Source organism: Dendrobates tinctorius, unplaced genomic scaffold, assembly GCF_039654945.1.
Source record: "Dendrobates tinctorius isolate UK_male_01 unplaced genomic scaffold, ASM3965494v1 ptg000074l, whole genome shotgun sequence".
Classification (NCBI taxonomy): domain Eukaryota; kingdom Metazoa; phylum Chordata; class Amphibia; order Anura; family Dendrobatidae; genus Dendrobates; species Dendrobates tinctorius.
Genome location: NW_027361742.1, coordinates 3,327,343 through 3,348,676, shown reverse-complemented (window position 1 = coordinate 3,348,676; position 21,334 = coordinate 3,327,343). Strand labels below are relative to the sequence as shown.

Below are 21,334 nucleotides of genomic sequence, written 5' to 3'. Positions count from 1 at the left end.
CGTTGAAAAAGTCAAATGGTGCTCCTTCCCTTCCAAGCTCTGCCATGCACCCAAACAGTGTTTTACCCCCACATGTAGGGTATCAGCCTACTCAGGACAAATTACAAAACAACTTTTGGGGTCCAATTTCTCCTGTTACCCTTAGGAAAATAAAAAATTGGGGGCAAAAATATAATTTTGCGGAAAAAAATGTTTTTTTTATTTTCACGCCCAGGCGTTATAAACTTCTGTGAAGCACTTGGGGGTTCAAAGTGCTCTCCACACATCTAGATAAGCTCCGTGGGGGGTCTAGTTTCCAAAATGGGGTCACTTGTGGGGAGTTTCAATAGTTTAGGTACATCAGGGGCTCTCCAAACGCACATGACACCCGCAGACCAATCCATCAAAGTCTGCATTCCAAAACGTCACTACTTCCCTTCCGAGCCCCGACGTGTGCCCATACAGTAGTTTTCTCCCACATATGAGGTATCAGCGTACTCAGGACAAATTGGACAACAACTTTTGGGGTCCAATTTCTCCTGTTACCCTTGGGAAAATAAAAAAATTGGGGACTAATTGATCATGTTTGTGGAAAAAATACGATTTTTTTATTTTCATGCCTGGGCATTATAAACTTCTGTGAAGCCCTTGGTGGTTCAAAGTGCTCACCACACATCTAGATAAGTTCCTCAGGGGGTCTAGTTTCCAAAATGGGATCATTTGTGGGGGGTTTCCATTGTTTAGGTACATTAGGGGCTCTCCAAATGCAACATGACACCCACAGACCATTCCATCAAAGTCTGCATTCCAAAACGTCACTACTTCCCTTACGAGCCTCGACGTGTCCCCATACAGTAGTTTTCTCCCACATATGGGGTGTCAGTGTACTCAGGAAAAATTGGACAACAACTTTTGGGGTCCAATTTCTCCTGTTACCCTTGGGAAAATAAAAAAATGGGGACTAAAAGATGATGTTTGTGGAAAAATACGATTTTTTTATTTTCACGCCCGGACGTTATAAACTTCAGTGAAGCACTGGGGGGTTCAAAGTGCTCACCACACATCTAGATAAGTTCCTTGGGGGGTCTAGATTCCAAAATGGTGTCATTTGTGGGGGGTTTCCACTGTTTTGGTACATCAGGGGTTTTCCAATCGCGACATGGTGTCCGATCTCAAATCTAGCCAAAAACGTCAAATGGCGCTGCTTCCCTTCCGAGCTCTGCTATGCGCCCAAATAGTCATTTACACCCACATATGGGGTATCAGCGTACTCAGGACAAATTGCACAATAACTTTTAGGGTCCTGTTACCCTTGGAAAAATAAAAATTGGGGGTGAAAAGATCATTTTTGTGGAAAAAATATGATTTTTTAATTGTACCGCTGTACGTTATAATCTTTTGTGAAGCCCTTGTGGGTTCAAAGTTCTCACCACATATCTAGATAAGTTCCTTGGGGGGTCTAGTTTCCAAAATGGGGTCACTTGGGGGGTTTCCACTGTTTAGGTACATCAGGGGCTCTCCAAACGCGACATGGCGTCCGATCTGAATTCCAGCCAATTTTGCATTGAAAAAGTCAAACGGCGCTCCTTCCCTACTGAGGTCTGCCATGCACCGAAACAGTGATTCCCCCCCACATATCAGGTATCAGCGTACTCAGGACAAATTGCACAATAACTTTTGCAGTCCAATTTCTCCTGTTACCCTTGGTAAAATAAAGAAAATTGAACCTGAAGTATTTTTTTTGTGAAAAAAAGTTAAATGTTCATTTTTTTTTTAATATTCAAAAAATTCCTGTGACGCACCTAAAGGGTTAATAAACTTCTTGAATGTGGTTTTAAGCATCTTAAGGGGTGCAGTTTTTAGAATGGTGTCACTTTTGGGTATTTTCTATCATATAGACCCCTCAAAGTGGCTTCAAATGTGAAGTGGTCCCTAAAAATAAAATGGTGTTGCAAAAATGAGAAATCGCTGGTCAATTTTTAACCCTTATAACTTAAAAAAACAAAAAAAAATTTTGGTTCCAAAATTGTGCTGATGTAAAGTAAACATGTGGGAAATGTTATGTATTAAATTTTTTGTGTGCCGTATCGCTGTGATTTAAGGGCATAAAAATTCAAAGTTGGAAAATTGCGAAATTTTCAAAATTTTCGTCAAATTTCCATTTTTTTCACAAATAAACGCAAGTTATTTGAATGCAATTTTACCACTAACATGAAGTACAATATGTCACGAGAAAACAATGTCAGAATCACCGGGATCCATGGAAGCGTTCCAGAGTTATGACCTCATAAAGGTACAGTGGTCAGAATTGTAAAAATTGGCCCGGGAGTTAACGTGCAAACCACCCTTGGTAGTGAAGGGGTTAAAAAAAAAAGAGTGTCAGAATTTTTTTTTTTTTTTATATTTTTTCCTCTTTCTCTGGGGCCGTAGGAGGATTTTTTTTTCTTTTTCCTAATGGAGATAAAGCAATAGTCTGATCGTGTGGAGCAGCTGGCTGCTGAAGTGCAGGGAATTTCCACCTACCTCATTCAGTCACATGCTGCTGAACCTAAGATCCCTACTCCTGATGTGTTTTCTGGGGATCAGTCTAAATTTCTGAATTTCAAGAATAACTGTAAATTATTTCTGGCCTTGAAGCCTAACTGATCGGGGAGCTCTGTGCAGCAGGTTAAAATTGTCATCTCCTTGCTGCGCAGCGATCCCCAGGATTGGGCTTTTTCTCTGACACCTGAAAATCCTATTCTGACTAATGTGGATGCATTTTTTCAAGCCTTGGGGCTGTTGTATGATGAACCTTATGCTGTTGATCAAGCTGAGAGAACCCTGTTGGCATTAAACCAGGGTCAGGATTCTGCAGAGTTATACTGTCAAAAATTCCGAAAGTGGGCGGTCCTTACTACATGGAATGATAGTGCATTGGCAGCTCTCTTTCGGAAGGGTTTATCAGAGACTGTAAAAGATGTTATGATGGGATTTCCTGTTCCCTCTGGTCTGGATGATTCTGTGTCATTAGCCATTCAAGTTGATCGGCGTTTACGTGAACGTAAAACTACACGGGAGACGCTGCCACCTTTTGAACAAACGTCTGAACCTATGCAATGTGATGGGGTTTTGTCTAGGGCGCAACGTTAGGAGTTTAGAAGGCGTAATAAGCTGTGTTTTTTCTGTGGAGTCGCCTCTCATACTATTTCTGTCTGCCCTAAACGGGAGAAACGTTTTGCACACACATTTGCTGTGGGCAGTGTACAACCTAAGTTTCTTTTGGCAATTACTCTGATCTGCTCCTTATCCACATTTTCCACGAAGGCTTTTGTGGATTCAGGAGCAGCGTTGAATCTGATGGATTTGGACTTTGCTAAACATTGTGGTTTTTCCATGACGCCTCTGCGGACACCTATTCCTTTGAGGGGTATTGATGCTACTCCTTTGGCGGAGAATAAACCTCAGTATTGGACCCAGGTGACAATGCGAGTTGCCCCAGACCACCAAGAAAATTGTAAATTTTTGGTGCTGCATAATTTGCATGATACTACTGTTCTGGGTTTTCCTTGGTTGCAAACTCATAATCCAGTTTTGGATTGGAAATCTGGGTCTGTGGTGAGTTGGGGCTGTCAGTGTGTTCTTAGGGACGCTCCTGTTTTCTCCACCTCGCCTCAGTCTCATGATATTCCTGATTATCTAGCCGATTTTTCAGATGTATTTAGTGAGAGCAAGTCTGCGTCTTTGCCTCCTCATAGAAGTTATGACTGTGCAATTGAGTTGATGCCTGGGTGTAAATTTCCCAAGGGTCGGCTTTTCAACTTATCAGTACCCGAACATGATGCTATGCGATCCTATATTAAGGAGTCATTGGACAAGGGTCATATTAGACTATCCTCGTCACCTTTAGGTGCTGGGTTTTTTTTGTGGCCAAGAAAGATGGTTCATTAAGACCGTGTATTGATTATCGTTCCCTTAACAAGATGACGGTTAAATATCAGTACCTGTTACCTCTGATGTCTGATTTATTCTCCAGAGTTAAGAGTGCTTGCTGGTTTACTAAGCTTGACCTCAGGGGGCGTATAATCTTATTCGCATCAAGCACGGGGATGAATGGAAGACGGCGTTTAATACTCCGTAGGGACATTTTGAGTACCTGGTGATGCATTTTGGGCTCACTAATGCCCCTTCTGTCTTCCAGTCCTTTATGAATGATATTTTCCGTGACTTTGTGGATAAGTTTTTGATCATCTATCTGGATGATATTTTGATCTTTTCTAGTGATTGGGATTCTCATGTGGAACACGTCCGGACTGTGTTCCGTAGTTTGAGGGAGAATTCCCTGTTTGTTAAGTGATCGAAATGCCTCTTTGGTGTACAGAGGATTTCATTTTTGGGATTTATCTTATCTCCGTCGACTATTGAAATGGACCCCGCCAAGGTACAGGCCATTTATGATTGGGTTCAGCCTACTTCTTTGAAGGCCCTCCAGAAGTATTTTGGTTTTGCTAATTTCTATCGTAAATTTATAGGTAATTTTTCTGGTATTGTCAAACCACTGACTGATCTGACCAAGAAGGGCGCTGATGTGCTGAATTGGTCTCCTGAGGCTATCTCAGCATTTCAGGAGCTTAAGCAGAGATTTACTTCAGCTCCAGTTTTATGGCAACCTGATGTCTCACTTCCATTTCAGGTGGAGGTAGATGCTTCTGAGATTGGTGCAGGAGCTGTTTTGTCCCAAAAAGAACCTGTAACTTCTAAGATGAATCCCTGTGCCTTCTTTTCTCGAAAGTTCTCCCCATCTGAACGCAACTATGACGTGGGGAATCGGGAATTGTTGGCCATGAACTGGGCATTTGAGGAGTGGAGACACTGGTTGGAGGGAGCTAGACATCAAGTTGTGGTCCTCACTGATCACAAGAATTTGAATTATCTGGAGTCAGCCAAACGCTTGAATCCTAGACAGGCTAGATGGGCCTTGTTTTTCACGCGTTTTAATTTTGTGGTCTCTTTTTCTTCCGGGCACTAAGAATGTTAAGGCAGATGCCCTTTCTAGGAGTTTCTTTGCCGAGTCTCTTAGTGTGACCGAGCCTACTACCATCCTAGGTGAGCGGGTAGTTCTTTCTGCCATTTCGCCCGATTTGAGACGAGCCCTGGAGGAATTTCAGGAGGATAAACCTGAGCGTTGCCCTATGGGAAAATTGTATGTTCCTGACCAGTGGAGAAAGAGAGTGATGTCTGAAATTCATTGCTCTGCATTGGCTGGTCATCCAGGTATTTTTGGTACCAGAGATTTGGTGAGTCGGTCCTTTTGGTGGCCTGCCTTATCTCGTGACGTCAGGAACTTTGTACAGTCCTGTGGGACTTGTTCTCGGTCTAAACCCTTTTCTCGTTCTAGTGGGTTGCTGATGCCCTTGCCGGTGCCCAAGAGGCCATGGATCCATATCTCAATGGATTTTATTTCTGATCTTCCTGTCTCTCAGAGAATGACTGTTATCTGGGTGATTTGTGATAGATTTTCGAAGATGGTCCATCTTGTACCACTCCCAAAGTTGCCATCTTCCGCTGAGTTGCTGCCCTTGTTTTTACAACAGGTGGTTCGGCTACATGGGATTCCTGAGAACATTGTGTCCGACAGAGGAGTCCAGTTTGTTTCCAGATTCTGGAAAGCCTTTTGTTCCAATCTGGGAATTCAGTTATCCTTCTCCTCCGCGTTTCATCCCCAGAACAATGGACAGACTGAGAGAACAAACCAGACCTTGGAGTCTTATTTGAGATGTTTTATATCTGCTGATCAGGATGATTGGGTCTCATTTTTGCCCTTGGCCGAATTCGCACTGAACAATAGAGCTAGTTCTGCCACTTTGATGTCACCCTTTTTCTGTAATTTTGGGTTTCATCCTCGATTCTCTTCAGGGCAAGTGGAATCTTCGTCCTGCCCAGGTGTGGACACTGTGGTTAAGAGAATGCAGCAGATATGGGACCAAGTGGTGGATAAGTTGTCACTCTCTCAGGAAAAGGCCCAGCGATTTTCCAACCGGCATAGGACCATTGGTCCCCGGTTTAAAGTGGGTGATATGGTTTGGTTGTCGTCTAAGAATATTCCTATGAAGGTTGCATCTCCTAAATTTAAGCCAAGATTTATTGGTCCTTATAAGATTTTGAAAATTCTTAATCCTGTTTCGTTTCGATTGGCTCTTCCAGTTACGTTCAAGATCCATAACGTATTTCACAAATCTCTGTTGAAGAGGATTGTTGAGCCAGTGGTTCCTATGGCAGCACCTCCTGACCCTGTGTTGGTTGAAGGCAATGTGGAATATGAGGTAGAGAAAATATTGGATTCTCGTTTGGTTAGAAGGAGACTCCAGTATTTGATCAAATGGAAGGGTTATGGTCAGGAGGATAATTCTTGGGTCTCTGCCTCCGATATTCATGCCAATAGATTGGTTTGTGCTTTTCACCGGGCCCATCCTGATCGGCCTGGTGGCATGGATGAGGGTTCGGTGACCCCTCCTCAAGGGGGGGTACTGTTGTGAGTTCATTCTCTGGTTCACCAGTTGTGAGTTCTCCTTCCAGACTCCCTCTGGTGGTAACAGGAGGTAGTGAGACTAATTTGATCGGTGGAGATCTGCCACCTGAGAATGAGGATGACGATTGGACCTCAGGAGTCTCGGATTGGATTTAAGACAGCCGACGCCCTATTCAGTTGCTGGTGATTCCTTCTGCTTGTCAGGTCTTGGTTCTCAGCTTTGTTCCAGTCAGCTCAAGCTAAGTTTCTCTGTTAATGTTCACACTTGATTTTGTTGGTCTATTCAGTTTTTTGTGGTCAGCCAGCCCCGGCTTGGGCTGTGGTGAATTTCCACTCTTATTTATCTGTATTTGCCAATTTGCTTTTTGTCCCTTATTGGATTGGCCTCTTTTTTGCTCTGTCTCAGAATATTTCAGAGTGCTGATATAGTGGGAGAAGTCTAGTGACTTCAGGGTTAATTTTGCTATCAGAAGTGTTGGACATTATTTTTGTAGGTTTTTTTGGAGATTGCAGACAGTGTCTTTCCTTTCCTCTCCTTTCTAGTTAGTTTGGGCCCCATCATTTGCTCAGCCTATTTTCCTACCTGTGTTTGTGTTTTCATCTTGTTTCACCGTCAACACTACATGTGTGGGGGCTGTCTATTCCTTTGGGGTCTGCTCTGGGGCAGTTAGTTTTCCCTTTAATTGCTTTAGGCTTATTTAGTCCTCCTGCCGTGACGAGTCATCTAGGTTCATCATAGGCACGCTCCACGGCTGCTGCTAGTTGTGTGGTCGGATCAGGGATCTGCAATCTGCATAGTTACCAACCTCTCTGGTTTTTCTGGGCTTAGCATGTTTAGCTTCATATTCAGTCTTTTCTTCACTGTTGAGTGATTCGATTTGTGCAAGATTTTGCCTATATTTACATTAGTAACCAATGCTTTTCATAGAACGAGGCTACTGGTGGCAGCTTTCACGCTCAATTAAACAATGTTAAATATTTTGGTGGATTTTCCTGGGCCCATTCAGTATGTGGGTTCAAAGGCGTATTGGGGTGCATATGACTTGGGAGGAGGGCAGGCCTTGCTGTCAATGCATAAGGAAAGCGTACGAGAGTACAAAATGAATAATGGGAAGTGGATTTTCCTGGCCACATCCAGTATGTGGGTTCAAAGGCGTATTGGGGTGTGTATGACTTGGCAGCAGAGCAGGCCTGTCAATCCATAAAGAAAGAGTACGGGAGTACAAAATGCATTAATGTGAAGTGGAATTTCCTGAGCCCATCCAGTATGTGGGTTCAAAAGCGTATTAGGGTGCTGTGAGGTAGCGCTGTCATTTAAGTAGGGGATTCTCGCTAGGCAGCGAACAAATCACATCCGGCACAGGTTTTCCAACAAAACATAGTGGTCCATGCGGTTTATTATGCCATCACAGCACCAGACAGTTCATTTCACCAGCATAGCGTCCATTACAGAGTTTCCCTCTGTTAGCAATGTCCAGCCTACACAGGCTCTTCAGCCTCATCATTATCTCACCCATGTCAGGGTTTCCTCATGGCTGTTGCTCCACGCTGCAGACATCCACTCTCTCCTCTGGGACTCTCAGACGCTGGCAGCCATTACACACAGCCAGTCCACAGGCTGTTAGCCAGAAGACAACTCTCCCCATGGGACCTTCCACTCTGGACTAACCAGGTCCCTGCATTCACCCCTTGTGACTCACCCCGGCCACATTATATCGTTCATAGCCACGCCCACTGGGTCACATGACTCTGACCTCATCACAGGTCCTTCAGGCATTTTCACACTCTTTACAACTGTGCTTTAAGCACACCCCCTGGGTGGGTTTGTAGGTAACCAGACCCCTCCAACTCTCTAGTTACCTGGAGACTTCTCCCTCACATATTAACGCAGCACCTCAGCAATGTCCTTGCTGATCACACATACTTAAGTCTCCAACTCAAAGCCACCCACTTTGAGATACATAACGGCCACTCAACACTCTGCCATTCATCCCTTCTCCTGGGTCCTCCACACAGCGCCCCCAAGCGGACACAGTGGTTACTACACCACATACCTCCCCCCTCTGTTCAAACTTGTGTAGTTGAACACACAACATTACATCAGGCTCTCGAGACCGGGCACTCATTACACCTTGCCCCACAGGTCGAGGGAACCTTTTCCATCCGTCATACGGCCTCCTCTCTACGTTCGGCCTCCCCCACCCCCAGCGGTCAGAATATCGGTCCTGATCTTTGACCCTCCAGTTACAGTCTGTCTGCGTCATCAGACACTGTCTAGTCACCACCTTCATCTTTCTATTTGTTCCGTTCCCCGACCAGCTCTTCTGCCGCCGAAGACCTTTTACTACTCCTCTGAGTTCTTCCATCTTTTCCCTAAGGGTCTTGTTCACATTTTGCCACATTGACAGGTGACCTCTGAGCTCCAAGACTTCTTTCTCAAGCCCTTCCACATCCTCTCTTAAGGTGTTGTTCATGCTGTGCAACGTTGACAGGTGACCTCTGAGCTTCAGGACTTCTTTTTCGAGCTCCTCCACTCTGTACACGGCCGTTTGTCTCATCACTCTTTCTCGTTCGAGATGTTCCTTCACTGTCTCTTTTATTAACCGTATCTCCTGCTCTTGTTCTCTTTTGGCCAGCATGTGTTGCACCACTATTTCTTTAATTATATCGTCAAAGGGTACCCTTGGGTTAGTCCCATCAGTCGAGCCCCCGTTACCCTCTGACCGTGTTTCTACTTCCTTTATCTTCTCAATCAGGTTCCTATCAGTCCTGTCACGAGTTTCAGTCAGCACAGCACTAGATTCTGTCCTAGTGGTGGCTACTGGCAACAACACGCCACAGTCACACCACACCATACGGTGAACTCCCAAGGCACTCTCTATCCGTGTGTCAGCTCTGCTCTTTTTGTTTACCACACCCTTCTCATTCATACTGTGGTACCCTTCACGTGATGTCAGGTTAGTAAATTCGTCCGACGCCATTCTTTCTCCGGTCGCCCCTACGTCTGGCCTGTCCACGTTAAGGGGCGTCAGCGTCTCAGTGTCTGCTAGCCCCACAGTCAAAACGTCTCCATCATCCGACCATACGTCATCAAACAAAACAAAGTCCCGGCCCCTCTCCAAGGCATAGACTAAGTCCTGTGGTATCCCGCCCCCTTGGCACGCACCACCTTTGGTCCCCTCGAACATTACACTGTCTACTGCATAGTTCACCGTGACCCCGTGTTTACAGCGAATCCTGATGTTTTTCTCAGTCAGAGAGAAAAAGAGAGGAGTTCCTGTCAGAGTCACCTGACTCTCTGAGTCCAGCCGACCAGAGGCTCCTTCCCGGTGCAGCATCACAGTACACACCTGTGGCCCGTCATTATCCGGAAAATCCATGCCGCACTCCTCAAAACTCATACAGACACACTGCAGTTCCCCGGACATACCCACTGAGGCAACCCGTGCTGCCATTTCCTGAACCATCCCAATTTGGGTTGCTGCCCCCTCCCGGGACTCCACCCCTTTTTGGGTTACCACTCCAACATGGGTCACCACCCCCTCTGGGACTCCACTTCTTTTTGGTTACCACCCCAATTTGGGTCACCGCCCCCTTCCGGGACTCCACCCCCTTTTGGGCTACCACCCCGATTTGGGCCACCGCCCCCTTTCGGGATTTCCCCCATGTCCGTTATACCAGTCCTCTCAGACCACAGTTCACACAACACAGTTTGTCTCCCCCATGATACCACACAAGTCCTTGCCGGCACCACCACAGCTCCTGCTGTCACCGATCACCGACACCACACCAGTTCGCTCCGGCGCTGCCACAGCTCCCGCTGTGCCGCCTTCGTGGACCCGCTGATCCACCGGAAGCCGCTTGTCCCCTTCGTATCCCTGCCAAGTTACCGGAAGCCGCTTGTCACCTTCTTGACTCCCACTGAGCCACCGCAGGCTGAGTTGAGAAAAGAAGAAAAAAAAACCCACAAAAAAAACCTCACGTGTCCTTTCTGTGTGCTATTCAGGACGCTCCGTCTCTGCCTGAGACCGTCCAACACACAGGGCGCACTGGGTGCAATTCAGGGAGCGACCCTCCTCCCAGGGTTTCCCAACACACCGGCCTCACCAGGTCCAGGGGCTTAGCGGGTGCTCTTCAGGACATCCATCTCCTCCTGAGACTGCCCAACACTCATGCCTCATCAGGTCCAAGGTCATACCACGTGCTCCAGGGAGACTATTCTTCTCCTTGAATCTCCCAACACTGACCCTCCAGGACCATGCTCACTGAACCCTCCAGGAACACCGTCTTACTCATTGACCCAGGTCAGTACCAAACGAACACCAGTCCGTTGCCTGTGTCGGCCACACAGGTCCTCGGATACCTCTTCTCCACAGAGGCACCCTATAGCAATCACCAGTCTCTTTCTCACTGAGCCCGGTCAGTACAACACAGTTTTCACGACCGTCACCTGCTGGCCGCGCAGGTTCTCGAACCCCTCTACCTCAGAGGTATCCTATAAGTCTTTTCCACTGACTCCAGTCAGCATATCACATGGCTTTCCATACCGTCAGCCCTCCTGGCTCAGCATTGCCCTTAGCAACCGACTTTGCAGTCCTTTTCCGTTGCCCCTAGCAGCAAGGCTACAATATTGCCCTTTGCAATTCTCCACCAAATGTGAGGTAGCGCTGTCATTTAAGTAGGGGATTCTCCCTAGGCAGTGAACAAATCACATCCGGCACAGGTTTTCCAACAAAACATAGCAGTCCATGCGGTTTATTATGCAGCGTAAACCATCACAGCAAGAGAAAGTTCATTTCACCAGCATAGCGTCCATTACAGAGTTTCCCTCTGTTAGCAATGTCCAGCATACACAGGCTCTTCAGCCTCATCATTATCTCACCCACGTCAGGGTTTCCTCATGGCTGTTGCTCCACGCTGCAGACAGCCACTCTCTCCTCTGGGACTCTCAGACGCTGGCAGCCATTACACTCAGCCAGTCCACAGGCTGTTAGCCAGGAGACAACACTCCCCACGGGACCTTCCGCTCTGGACAAACCAGGTCCCTGCATTCACCCCTTATGACTCACCCCGGCCACATTATATCGTTCATAGCCGCGCCCACTGGGTCACATGACTCTGACCTCATCACTGGTCCTTCAGGCATTTTCACACTCTTTACAACCGTGCTTTAAACACACCCCCTGGGTGGGTTTGTAGGTAACCAGGCCCCCCCAACTTTCTATTTACCTGGAGACTTCTCCCTCGCATATTAACGCAGCACCTCAGCAATGTCCTTGCTGATCACACATACATAAGTCTCCATCTCAAAGCCACCCACTTTGAGATACATAACGGCCACTCAACACTCTGCCATTCATCCCTTCTCCTGGAACCTCCACACAGCACACCACAGTGCATATGACTTGGCAGCAGGGCAGGCCTGTCAATTCATAAAGAAAGAGTACAGGAGTGCAAAATGCATTAATGTGAAGTGGATTTTCCTGGGCCCATCCAATATGTGGGTTCAAAGGCGTATTGGGGTGTGTATGACTTGGCAGCAGAGCAGGCCTGTCAATCCATAAAGAAAGAGTACAGGAGTGCAAAATGCATTAATGTGAAGTGGATTTTCCTGGGCCCATCCAATATGTGGGTTCAAAGGCGTATTGGGGTGTGTATGACTTGGCAGCAGAGTAGGCCTGTCAATCCATAAAGAAAGAGTACGGGAGTACAAAATACATTAATGTGAAGTGGATTTTCCTGAGCCCATCCAGTATGTGGGTTCAAAAGCGTATTAGGGTGCATATGACTTGGCAGCAGGGCAGGCCTGTCAATGCATAAAGAAAGAGTACAGGTGTGCAAAATGCATTAATGTGAAGTGAATTTTCCTGGGCCCATCCAATATGTGGGTTCAAAGGCGTATTGGGGTGTCTATGACTTGGCAGCAGGGCAGGCCTTGCTGTCAATGCATAAGGAAAGAGTACGGGAGTACAAAATGCATAATGTGAAGTGGATTTTCCTGGGCCCATACAGTATGTGGGTTCAAAGGCATATTGGGGTGGATATGACTTGGCAGCAAGTCAGGCCTGACAATGCATAAAGAAAGAGTACAGGAGTACAAAATGCATAATGTGTAGTGGATTTTCCTGGGCCCATCCAGTAAGTGGGTTCAAAGGTTTATTGGGGTGCATGTGACTTGGTAGCAGGGCAGGGTTGCCTTGACGTGGCGGGATGGCTTGTACATTATTTTGATCAAAATTATGTTTACTAAATACCCTTATTATTATTATTATTATTATTATTATTACCTTTATGCATTATTTGCAGTTTATTTTTTAATATTTTTATTTTAGGATATTTGTGTTGTTTGTTTTTGTTTTTCTCTGTGTAATGGTCATGTGTTAATATACACTTACATTGTGCATACACATTAACTCACTTTCTCAATTCAGACTCTAGTTTTTTATTTGAACTCTAAAGCAGCAGAGAATACGGCACCATGAATCTGAACCCCCACAGCAGAATCATCACCGAAACAGGAGAGCTCCAAACCCCTAGCTGGACTGCATAGAATAACTCTATTACAGACAATCAGCTGATCGGTCATGTGACTATTTAAATGGAGGTGGGAGTGGTTACCAACCAACATCAGCTGACCAATCTAAAAGAACAGCCAGCAAGAGACAGACATTAACTCTTGCTATACCAAAAGGAAAACACAACATTTAAATTTCAGAAGAGCCAGATCTGCCACAAGTCCCATAAAACACCATTACACCATTACCATTACAACACCATTTTATTTTTAGGGACCACATCACATTTGAAGTCACTTTGAGGGGTCTATATGATAGAAAATACCCAAAAGTGACAACTGTCATCATGTCCCAATGTGGACTTATTTGTACAGATAGTGAGTAAGGAGCTCCTTGAGATCCCGCGTTATGTGTATAGGGACAATTTAACTATAGATGAACGTGTGCGTCTGCGCGTCCTTCAGGGCCTAACGGATAAGGTATTTAAGCCGGCGGACAAGGGGGGCAATGTGGTTGTATGGCCTAAGGTTCTCTATGAAAAGGAGGCCTTTCGTCAACTGGATAATAAGGTCTGCTACAAAAAGCTCACATTTAACCCCTTGTCCGCCTACTCTGCACAGTTGCTTACCATCATTGATAGAGCTAAGGATGCGGGCACCATATCCAAAGAATTGGCAACTGCTCTTATTGTACCTGAGCCAACAATTTCGACTTTCTATCTATTGCCGAAGGTCCATAAGGACGTGCAGATGCCCCCTGGCCGCCCCATTATATCGGGCAGTGGTAATTTTGTAGAGCACGTGAATCGATGGATAGACTCCAAGTTGCAGCTGTTAGTTGAGGGGTTGCCATTGTTTTTGAAAGACACCAGGGAGTTGTTGAGGCGGGTAGACGGCCTGGATCTGGAAGATATGATGTTAGTGACTGGGGACATCGAGTCCCTATACACCAGCATCAGGCATGAAGAATGCCTTCGTACAACAGCATTTTTTCTTAGTATGTCTAACTTGCCGGGGGACATCAGAGAATTGATTATTGAGTTAAGATTTACTTTGACTCATAATTTTTTCATTTTTAAGGGGTCTTTCTTCCTGCAGCCCCAGGGAACAGCTATAGGGGCAACTTTCCCCCTGCTTATGCTAACCTGTTCCTGGGGCTGTGGGAGAGAGACCTCTCCCTGTCGGATCGGTTGCCGTCGGTGTGCCGTGTCTTCTCTTGGACATGGTACATCGACGATATACTTCTGATCTGGCAGGGATCTAGTGATGATCTCCAGGCTTTCATGACATCCTTGAATGAGAATAGGTTAAACATTTTTATTACCTATAAATATGATCATGAGAGCATCGAATTCTTGGATGTGATACTAAAAAAGAATAGTAGGGGTGAACTACAGAGCGATATATTTCGTTAGCCTACGTCCACCAATACGTTACTTCATGCGACCTCCTCCCATCCAGGTCATATGATCCAATCTGTCCCCACTGGACAATTTCTACATCTGCATAGATTGTGTTCCACTGACAACGATTTCTATAGACAAGCCGAAGATTTAAAAAAGAGGCTATCCGAACGTGGCTATAGTAATCGTAGGATTAAGAAGGCATTTAATAGGGCCAAATACTCGTCGCGAAATGCACTACTTTACAGGTCCAAGCCCAAGAGGGAATCTGAGCATATAAGGTTTGTGACCAATTATCATTCACACTTTTCCCTCATGAGGAAGATTCTTGATAAATCATGGTATATACTAAGGGCTGATCCGGTAATTGCCAGGTTCCTTCCTGAGAGGGCTGCCATTGCTGCCAGAAGATAAGAGAACTTGAGGGACCAATTGGTCCGTAGTCATTATAATGGTTTACCAGTGGCTACATTTCTTGATCAGGTGGCAGAACGCTATGGTACTTCTTCGTGTGGCCGCTGCGTTGCCTGCCCGAATATTGACCGTATAGGGACTTTTATGAATCAAGATGGTTCTAGGGAGTATAAAATCAAGAAATACATTACCTGTACGAGTAAGAACGTGATTTACTTTGCTGTATGCCCATGTGGTATGATTTACGTGGGCATGACTACTAGGCAGCTGAAAATACGTGAGTCCAGATGGATATGGACACTGGGTACAGTTCAACCATCTGGACTCAATGAGAGTATTAGTTATGCCCCATTCCTATAAGTAAGTTACACTGTTCTGTTGTTTGGGAGACACCTGTGTGTGGTGTTGTGTCCCCATAATTTAACTATGTTTTTAATTTTCCTTAGTGTTGTCTTATATATGGATCATTGGACGAATATGGATATATATTATGACCATCAACCTGATTTCCATCTATTCTCGATAGCTTGGAGTCCAAGAAGATATACCTATTCTCATGGCTTAATTTACTCCTTATGTATCTCTGTAATTGTGAATATAGATAAATATATGTGGAGTGTGCAATATCTAATATATATGTCTTTGAGCCTAAGAAGACTGCCTTTGCTTATTATTGTTTCAATTATTCTTTATATATCTTTGCATCTATCCTCTTGGTATTTGTTATCCTCATTCCTCTTGGTATTTGTTATAATCTATGTGATTATTGTTATGCTGTAATGTCTATTGTCTGTACAAATCCCCTCTGAAATGTAAAGTGCTGCGGAATATGTTGGCGCTATAGAAATAAAATTTATTATTTTTAGTATTATTATTATCCTCTGGAATTCCACACGTCCGATTATCCACCACCCCCGGATCCTTCAAATGGAACCTGAAAACCCATCTTTTCAGGAAAGCTTATGGGTCGTCCGCCAGGGCCGTGGGGTACTCGGTACCATGCCGGTATCTCAGAGGAAAGTGTCACAGTAGCGGTGACCTGGTCCATGGCCTTGGGCGTCCATGTGAAAGGGGATGGTGTTAAGCGTGGCTGATTAAAGTTTATAAGTGGATGATTGGTGACGCCACCTGTGGTTTCTTGTCAATTTGACCAGTGCTGCAGGGTGGCTTCTCTGGGACAGATGGTGTGGTACAGCAATGATGTTGTAGCCCTCCACAGGTAGGGCTGTAGTCCCAGGGCAGTGTAAATGGGGAGATAGTGAGGAGAGCGTAACGGTGCAGTGTTAAGCACAGAGATGTAGTAGTGCTGAGTGGGTTAATGCAGGAATAAGCGGAGGACACTAGGGCATGTAGTTCCAAAGCTTTACTCACAGTCTGTTGTGCATACAGGTGCACACCTCGGTGCTGTGTCCTCCAGGTCAGGGGCCCAGCCAACCTCCAGGCAAGATGAAGTACTCCGTTCCAACACTCCGCCAACATATGCCTTCTCTTAACGTCTCTTTTCTAGCGCTTGTAATGAAGTACTTGTGGTTGTGCGTTAAACCCAAGTTCCTCCTTTAAGATGTTCCTTTGAACTCTACTTGTACGGCAGACAGCTGTAGCCTGCTTCGGGGACTCCTTATTACCAAGTCCCGGCTCACTCACGTTGCTGTTGTGCCCCCAAGTCTTGTGTGGAAATAAAGTGGTGACAACTTCTATTCCTCCGGTGTCTGCTGCAGGACCATTAGTATCCATACAACCTCGGGGACCGGAGCCCGGCCATGCGCTTAGAACTTGAGGAAGGGTTCCACTCCGACCCTAGTCCTTAGTTCTCTTCTTCTCCTTACGTTACGTACAAATCTTTCTTCCTTATGGAGAATCAGGCTTCTATATCTCATTCCAGTGCCAGCAGCTCCAGGTCACAGGAGACTGCTGCAGCACCTCCCTCCATCCATCCCACACGGGTTCTTCTCTCACAGACTGACCTAGTCCTAATCATCTCCCGCTCACTTGTGCAACTAAGCTCCACCCACCTCCCAGCACTCTTCGTGTTCCAAACAGGGAGCCACCAAAGGTGCTTTGCTACACTACTATGTTGTGTGGGATGCAGGTGTTGGAGTGTGGTCAGGTGTCTCCACCTTACCTGGATGGTGGGGCACCACACCTCAGGAGGAGGTGCAGCACCTCTGTGGCGACTGAACCCTCAGGGGCACCACGCTTACAGCCTGCAATAACCATTCTGCTGCCTCACCACCACCCGAGCTGCGTCCTCAAAACCACCAGAGCTGCTGCACCCCCGACCTTCTGTCTCTTCTCCACTATCCCATAGAATGTAAGTCTGCAAGGACAGGGTCTTCTCCCCTCTGTACCAGTCTGTCATTGTAAATTTGTTTACTATTAATGATATCTATAACTTTGTATGTAAACCCCCTTCTCATGTACAGCACCATGGAATTAATGGCGCTATATAAATAAATAATAATAATAATAATAATAATTTACACTATTATCTTTTTCAGGTTTTTGTGTATTACAGCAGGCGGCAATGATTGACAATAATATTCATTACAATGTAAGCACAGTACTGGACAATGGACAAATAATCAAATTTCAATGTAATGGCGAAATGACTCCAGAAAAGGGTCTGGAGGCGACATGCAGATCGGGAAATATACAATACCCAAAATGCACTGTTGCAAGTAAGTCTCTATGTATGCTCTGTACATGCATGTAGTTATTACAGACTGTCTATAACTAGCTCTGCGCTAACAGCATAAAGGGTAAAACCATAAGAAAACAAATCCCAAGAAGTACTATAAACCCCAGACCAGCATTAGTAGATGCAGGAATTATCAGTGAATTATAAAATCATATCTGTTTCTTTATCAGTATACTACATAATCTTAAGGAAATAACCAGTATGGTCTCATAATGTGGTGGATATTTGGACAGAACTGGTCTATAGAAAAAAGACATCGACGACACATCCAAAAATAACACATTGATCTAATGCCGCCATGCAAAAATTTTCAAAACTAAACATGAGGTTCTTAGTTTAACATTCTAATCAGACTCGATGAAGCCCACTTCCACCTCTCAGTGGGTCCCTAACTTTGTTGGCATTTCTGACATCAAATAAAGTTACTGAAACTTGACATCTGACCTACTGGGATTTTTCCATGCAGTAGCTCCTCAAGAATACACTTTGATGCTGGAAAAAGAGAAGGAAGGCTGCACTAGCTAGCAGATTATGTATAAAGTGTTATACATTCAGCAGGTGCTGGACTGCCCATCTGACAATTCTGAGAAAAATCATAAGAGTCAAAGCCTGTAGTGGAATTCAGCTTTGCCTTGAGGGGAAGAAAACCACTTTCTATAGTACCTATGTCCTCATCATGCTGAAAACTATTGAAAATTGTGTCAGAGCAGAGAAAGTTTGACTTTCAGACTTGCCACTCACTTTCATATGCTACCAGCTGTTTTAAAGAGGACTGGGACTTCTCACTGGATTATTTTAATCTAAACTGATTACCTCCTCCAACTGGTGTTGCTCCACAGATTGTGGAACAGTTTTTTATTTTTTTCTGTGCTCCTTCTTTCTAAAGTTATTAGGCTCACTGGTAAGGTTGATTCTCAAAGCATCAGGTCTGAGTGGGCATACAAACCCAGGGCGCTGATGTAGTAAGCATTAAGGCACGTGGGCAGTAAGTCCACATTTCCTAGTTAAAATTGTTTGGGCTTAATACTGTGTTGCAGTCATGACTCGGGAGGCCCCATTTGCTAATCAAAATTGTTAGGGCTTATAGTGCTGTTGAGGCACACTGAAAAAGTAAACACTAGATGTACTAAGGTTGTGAAACAGTTAAGATTGGAAGTGTGCGTACAACTTGAGCTAAAAAAGCGAGGTTGTGGTGGAAGGGAGAATAAGGTTGGTGCTCAAATTGTGTACTTGGGTTAGGTGTTAATGGATCGCCCGTCAGGGCAGTGGGGTACTCGGTACCGGGCCGGTGTCTCAGAGGGATGTGTCACGGTGACGGTGACCCGGTCCGTGGCCCTGGGCATCCATGCAAAAGGGGTAAAACATGGCTGAATAAAGTTTATAAGTGGATGATACGTGACGCCACCTGTGGTGCTCGGCAATGAAGGGGTTAAGCCGACACTGCAGGCAGATCCTCTAGGACGAATGGTATAAGGCAGCAAGATGTAATAGCTCCCCAGAAGTAGAGCTGTGGTGCCAGGGCAGTGGTAATAGGTGTTGAGGTAGAGGGTGTAGTGTCAGGCACAGAGATGTAGCAGTGCTGGAGGGGTTGCAGGAAGAAGGCAATGACACAACGGGGTGCAGTTTCTTTTACCTTTACTTTGCTTTGTAAGTGCAGTCCAGGATCCAGATTACAGATGGAACAGAAGTTGGCCAGCCTGAAAGCAACTTAGGAATCTCTCTATGCAGATGGGTTGTGTAGTCTCCTTTCTAGCGCTTATCTGAGGTACTTGCAGTACTGAGTTACACTGAAGTTCCCCTTGCTTGCTCTTTTGGAACCCCCTCGTATGGCAGACAGCTGTAGCCTCCTTCTTCTGGCTCACACGTTGCTATTGTGCCTCCGAGTCTTACGTGGGAACAGAGCATTTACAGCCTCCTGTTCCTCTGGTTTCTGCTGCAGGAACATCAGCATCCATACAACCTCAGAGACCGGACTCCAGACCATGTGCTACGCTAGAAGTGAGCCTGAACTCCGCTCAATCCTCCAGCTCTTCTTCTCCCGTCCTTTTCCCTCCTCACATGAACTAACTAACTTCTCCTTCCCGGCCCCCAGAGATCAGCTCCTCCCCCAGTTTGGTTCAGAGCTCGCTCTGCTGGTCTGGAGCGGGAAGTGTGCTGTGTGTTGTATTTAACTGATAGAGAGACCCTTTATTGCTTCCAAGCATAACATCACCCTCCCTAGCAGGAAGGTAATGCCACTGAGGTGACCATACTCCTGGGGGCGCCACATTAATATTACTAAAAGCTCTACTGAACAAACACCTTCTCGTCCTTAGCAAATGACAACATCTGTTACTGGATGGGCCACTTGACTCCCTTTTTTAGGCAGCTGCACAGCCATACACCTTGTAGATGAGGGTCAGAAAGAGCATGCGCTCCAGAGGATGGCAAGCACTGCATCAAGTGGCCTCTCCTCCTCCACTTCCTCCACCTTAACATCAGACACAGTACAACCCTCAAATGTGGCATGCAAATCACCCTTGATTGCCCCAAATTGTCACAAATTTCCAACCTCCCAACTGACTGTGGGGAATCACAGATGGGTCAGTCTGCAGAGCTGTTCACACATTCTATTCCATGGGCATCAGTAGTCTGCTCAAAAGATTCACAGACTCAAGAGGATGTAAGGATCTACACTCATGCCAGAAATTTTTTCCTGTTGGATCCGGGGCTGAACGAAGTAGGATCTAAGCAGAATCCAGACTCTTGTCACCAGACGCTAATCCCCAAGGGTGGAGGTGATACTGATGAGACTCAGATACCAGAGACTTACACAGACTGTACTGTGCTGTCAGGGCAGGAAGAGGAGGAGGGTGACTCTCAAGGCGAAGAGTGGGAGTACAGCGACAGGATGACGATGAGGTTGTAGATCCCACTTGGTGTGAACCCTGAGGCACACAGCTGAGTAGATCAGCAGAAGAGTTGGATCATGAGGAAAATGAGGAGGTTACATTGTGGCTTACAGCACAGACAAGGAGTGATGCAACCATGACAAGAACTGAATCCTCAACCACAACTATGGCTGTGGCCAGCTCCGATCTTGGGTCTGCAGTTCACAGGGGCATCAAGGGTTGCATAACCTGGCCCTGTTTGAGACCTCAAAGAATGACCAGACTCACGTTATCTGCCAACACGCTTGAACTGGCACATGCGCAATCAACATGCCTTAGCCTAGGAATCACACTGTGCTAAAATGTGGACTAGCAGGCCTCACCAATTACTGGTCATCCCATCAACCACATCTGCTGCTTCTTTCTTCTCCATCACCACATCAAGTGTTCTCACACAGGTCCCCGGCCACAAAACCTCCACTTGTTTACCCCCTACAGTCGGGGATAGAGGAAGTCAGCTGTTACAGAAGTGAAGATGCCTGCTGTTTTTGTTTCACCAAGCAAAACACATCTTTCTCAATCCATCATAACTAGTGATGAGCGAGTATACTTGTTACTCGAGATATCCCAAGCATGCTTGGATGATCACTGAGTATTTGTACGTGCTCGGAGATTTAGTTACAGTCGCCATAGCTGCATGATTTGCAGCTGCTAGACAGACTGAATACATGTGGGGATTTCCTAACAAACAGGCATTCCCCACATGTATTTAGGCTGGTTAGCAGCTGCAAATCATGCAGCTACAGCGATATAAACTAAATCTCCGTGCACATCCAAATACTCAGAGATCACCCGAGCATGCTCAGGAAATCTTGAGTAAGGAGTATACTTGCTCATCACTAACCATAACATCTTCGCCTGCACTCATTCACAGTCCAGCAGTTTTTC

The 21,334-nt window shown here is 45.7% G+C and overlaps 1 protein-coding gene across 2 annotated transcripts in view; it reads left to right on the top strand.

Annotated features, from left to right (window-relative positions):
- The window catches only part of LOC141096342 (coagulation factor XIII B chain-like), a 300,511-nt gene that overhangs the window by 234,147 nt on the left and 45,030 nt on the right, over positions 1–21,334 (top strand). For both annotated transcript variants that reach the window (XM_073582881.1, XM_073582880.1), the window contains exon 6: positions 17,317–17,496. In XM_073582881.1, the coding sequence (XP_073438982.1) occupies positions 17,317–17,496 (180 nt within the window). The remainder of the gene's footprint in view (positions 1–17,316; positions 17,497–21,334) is intronic.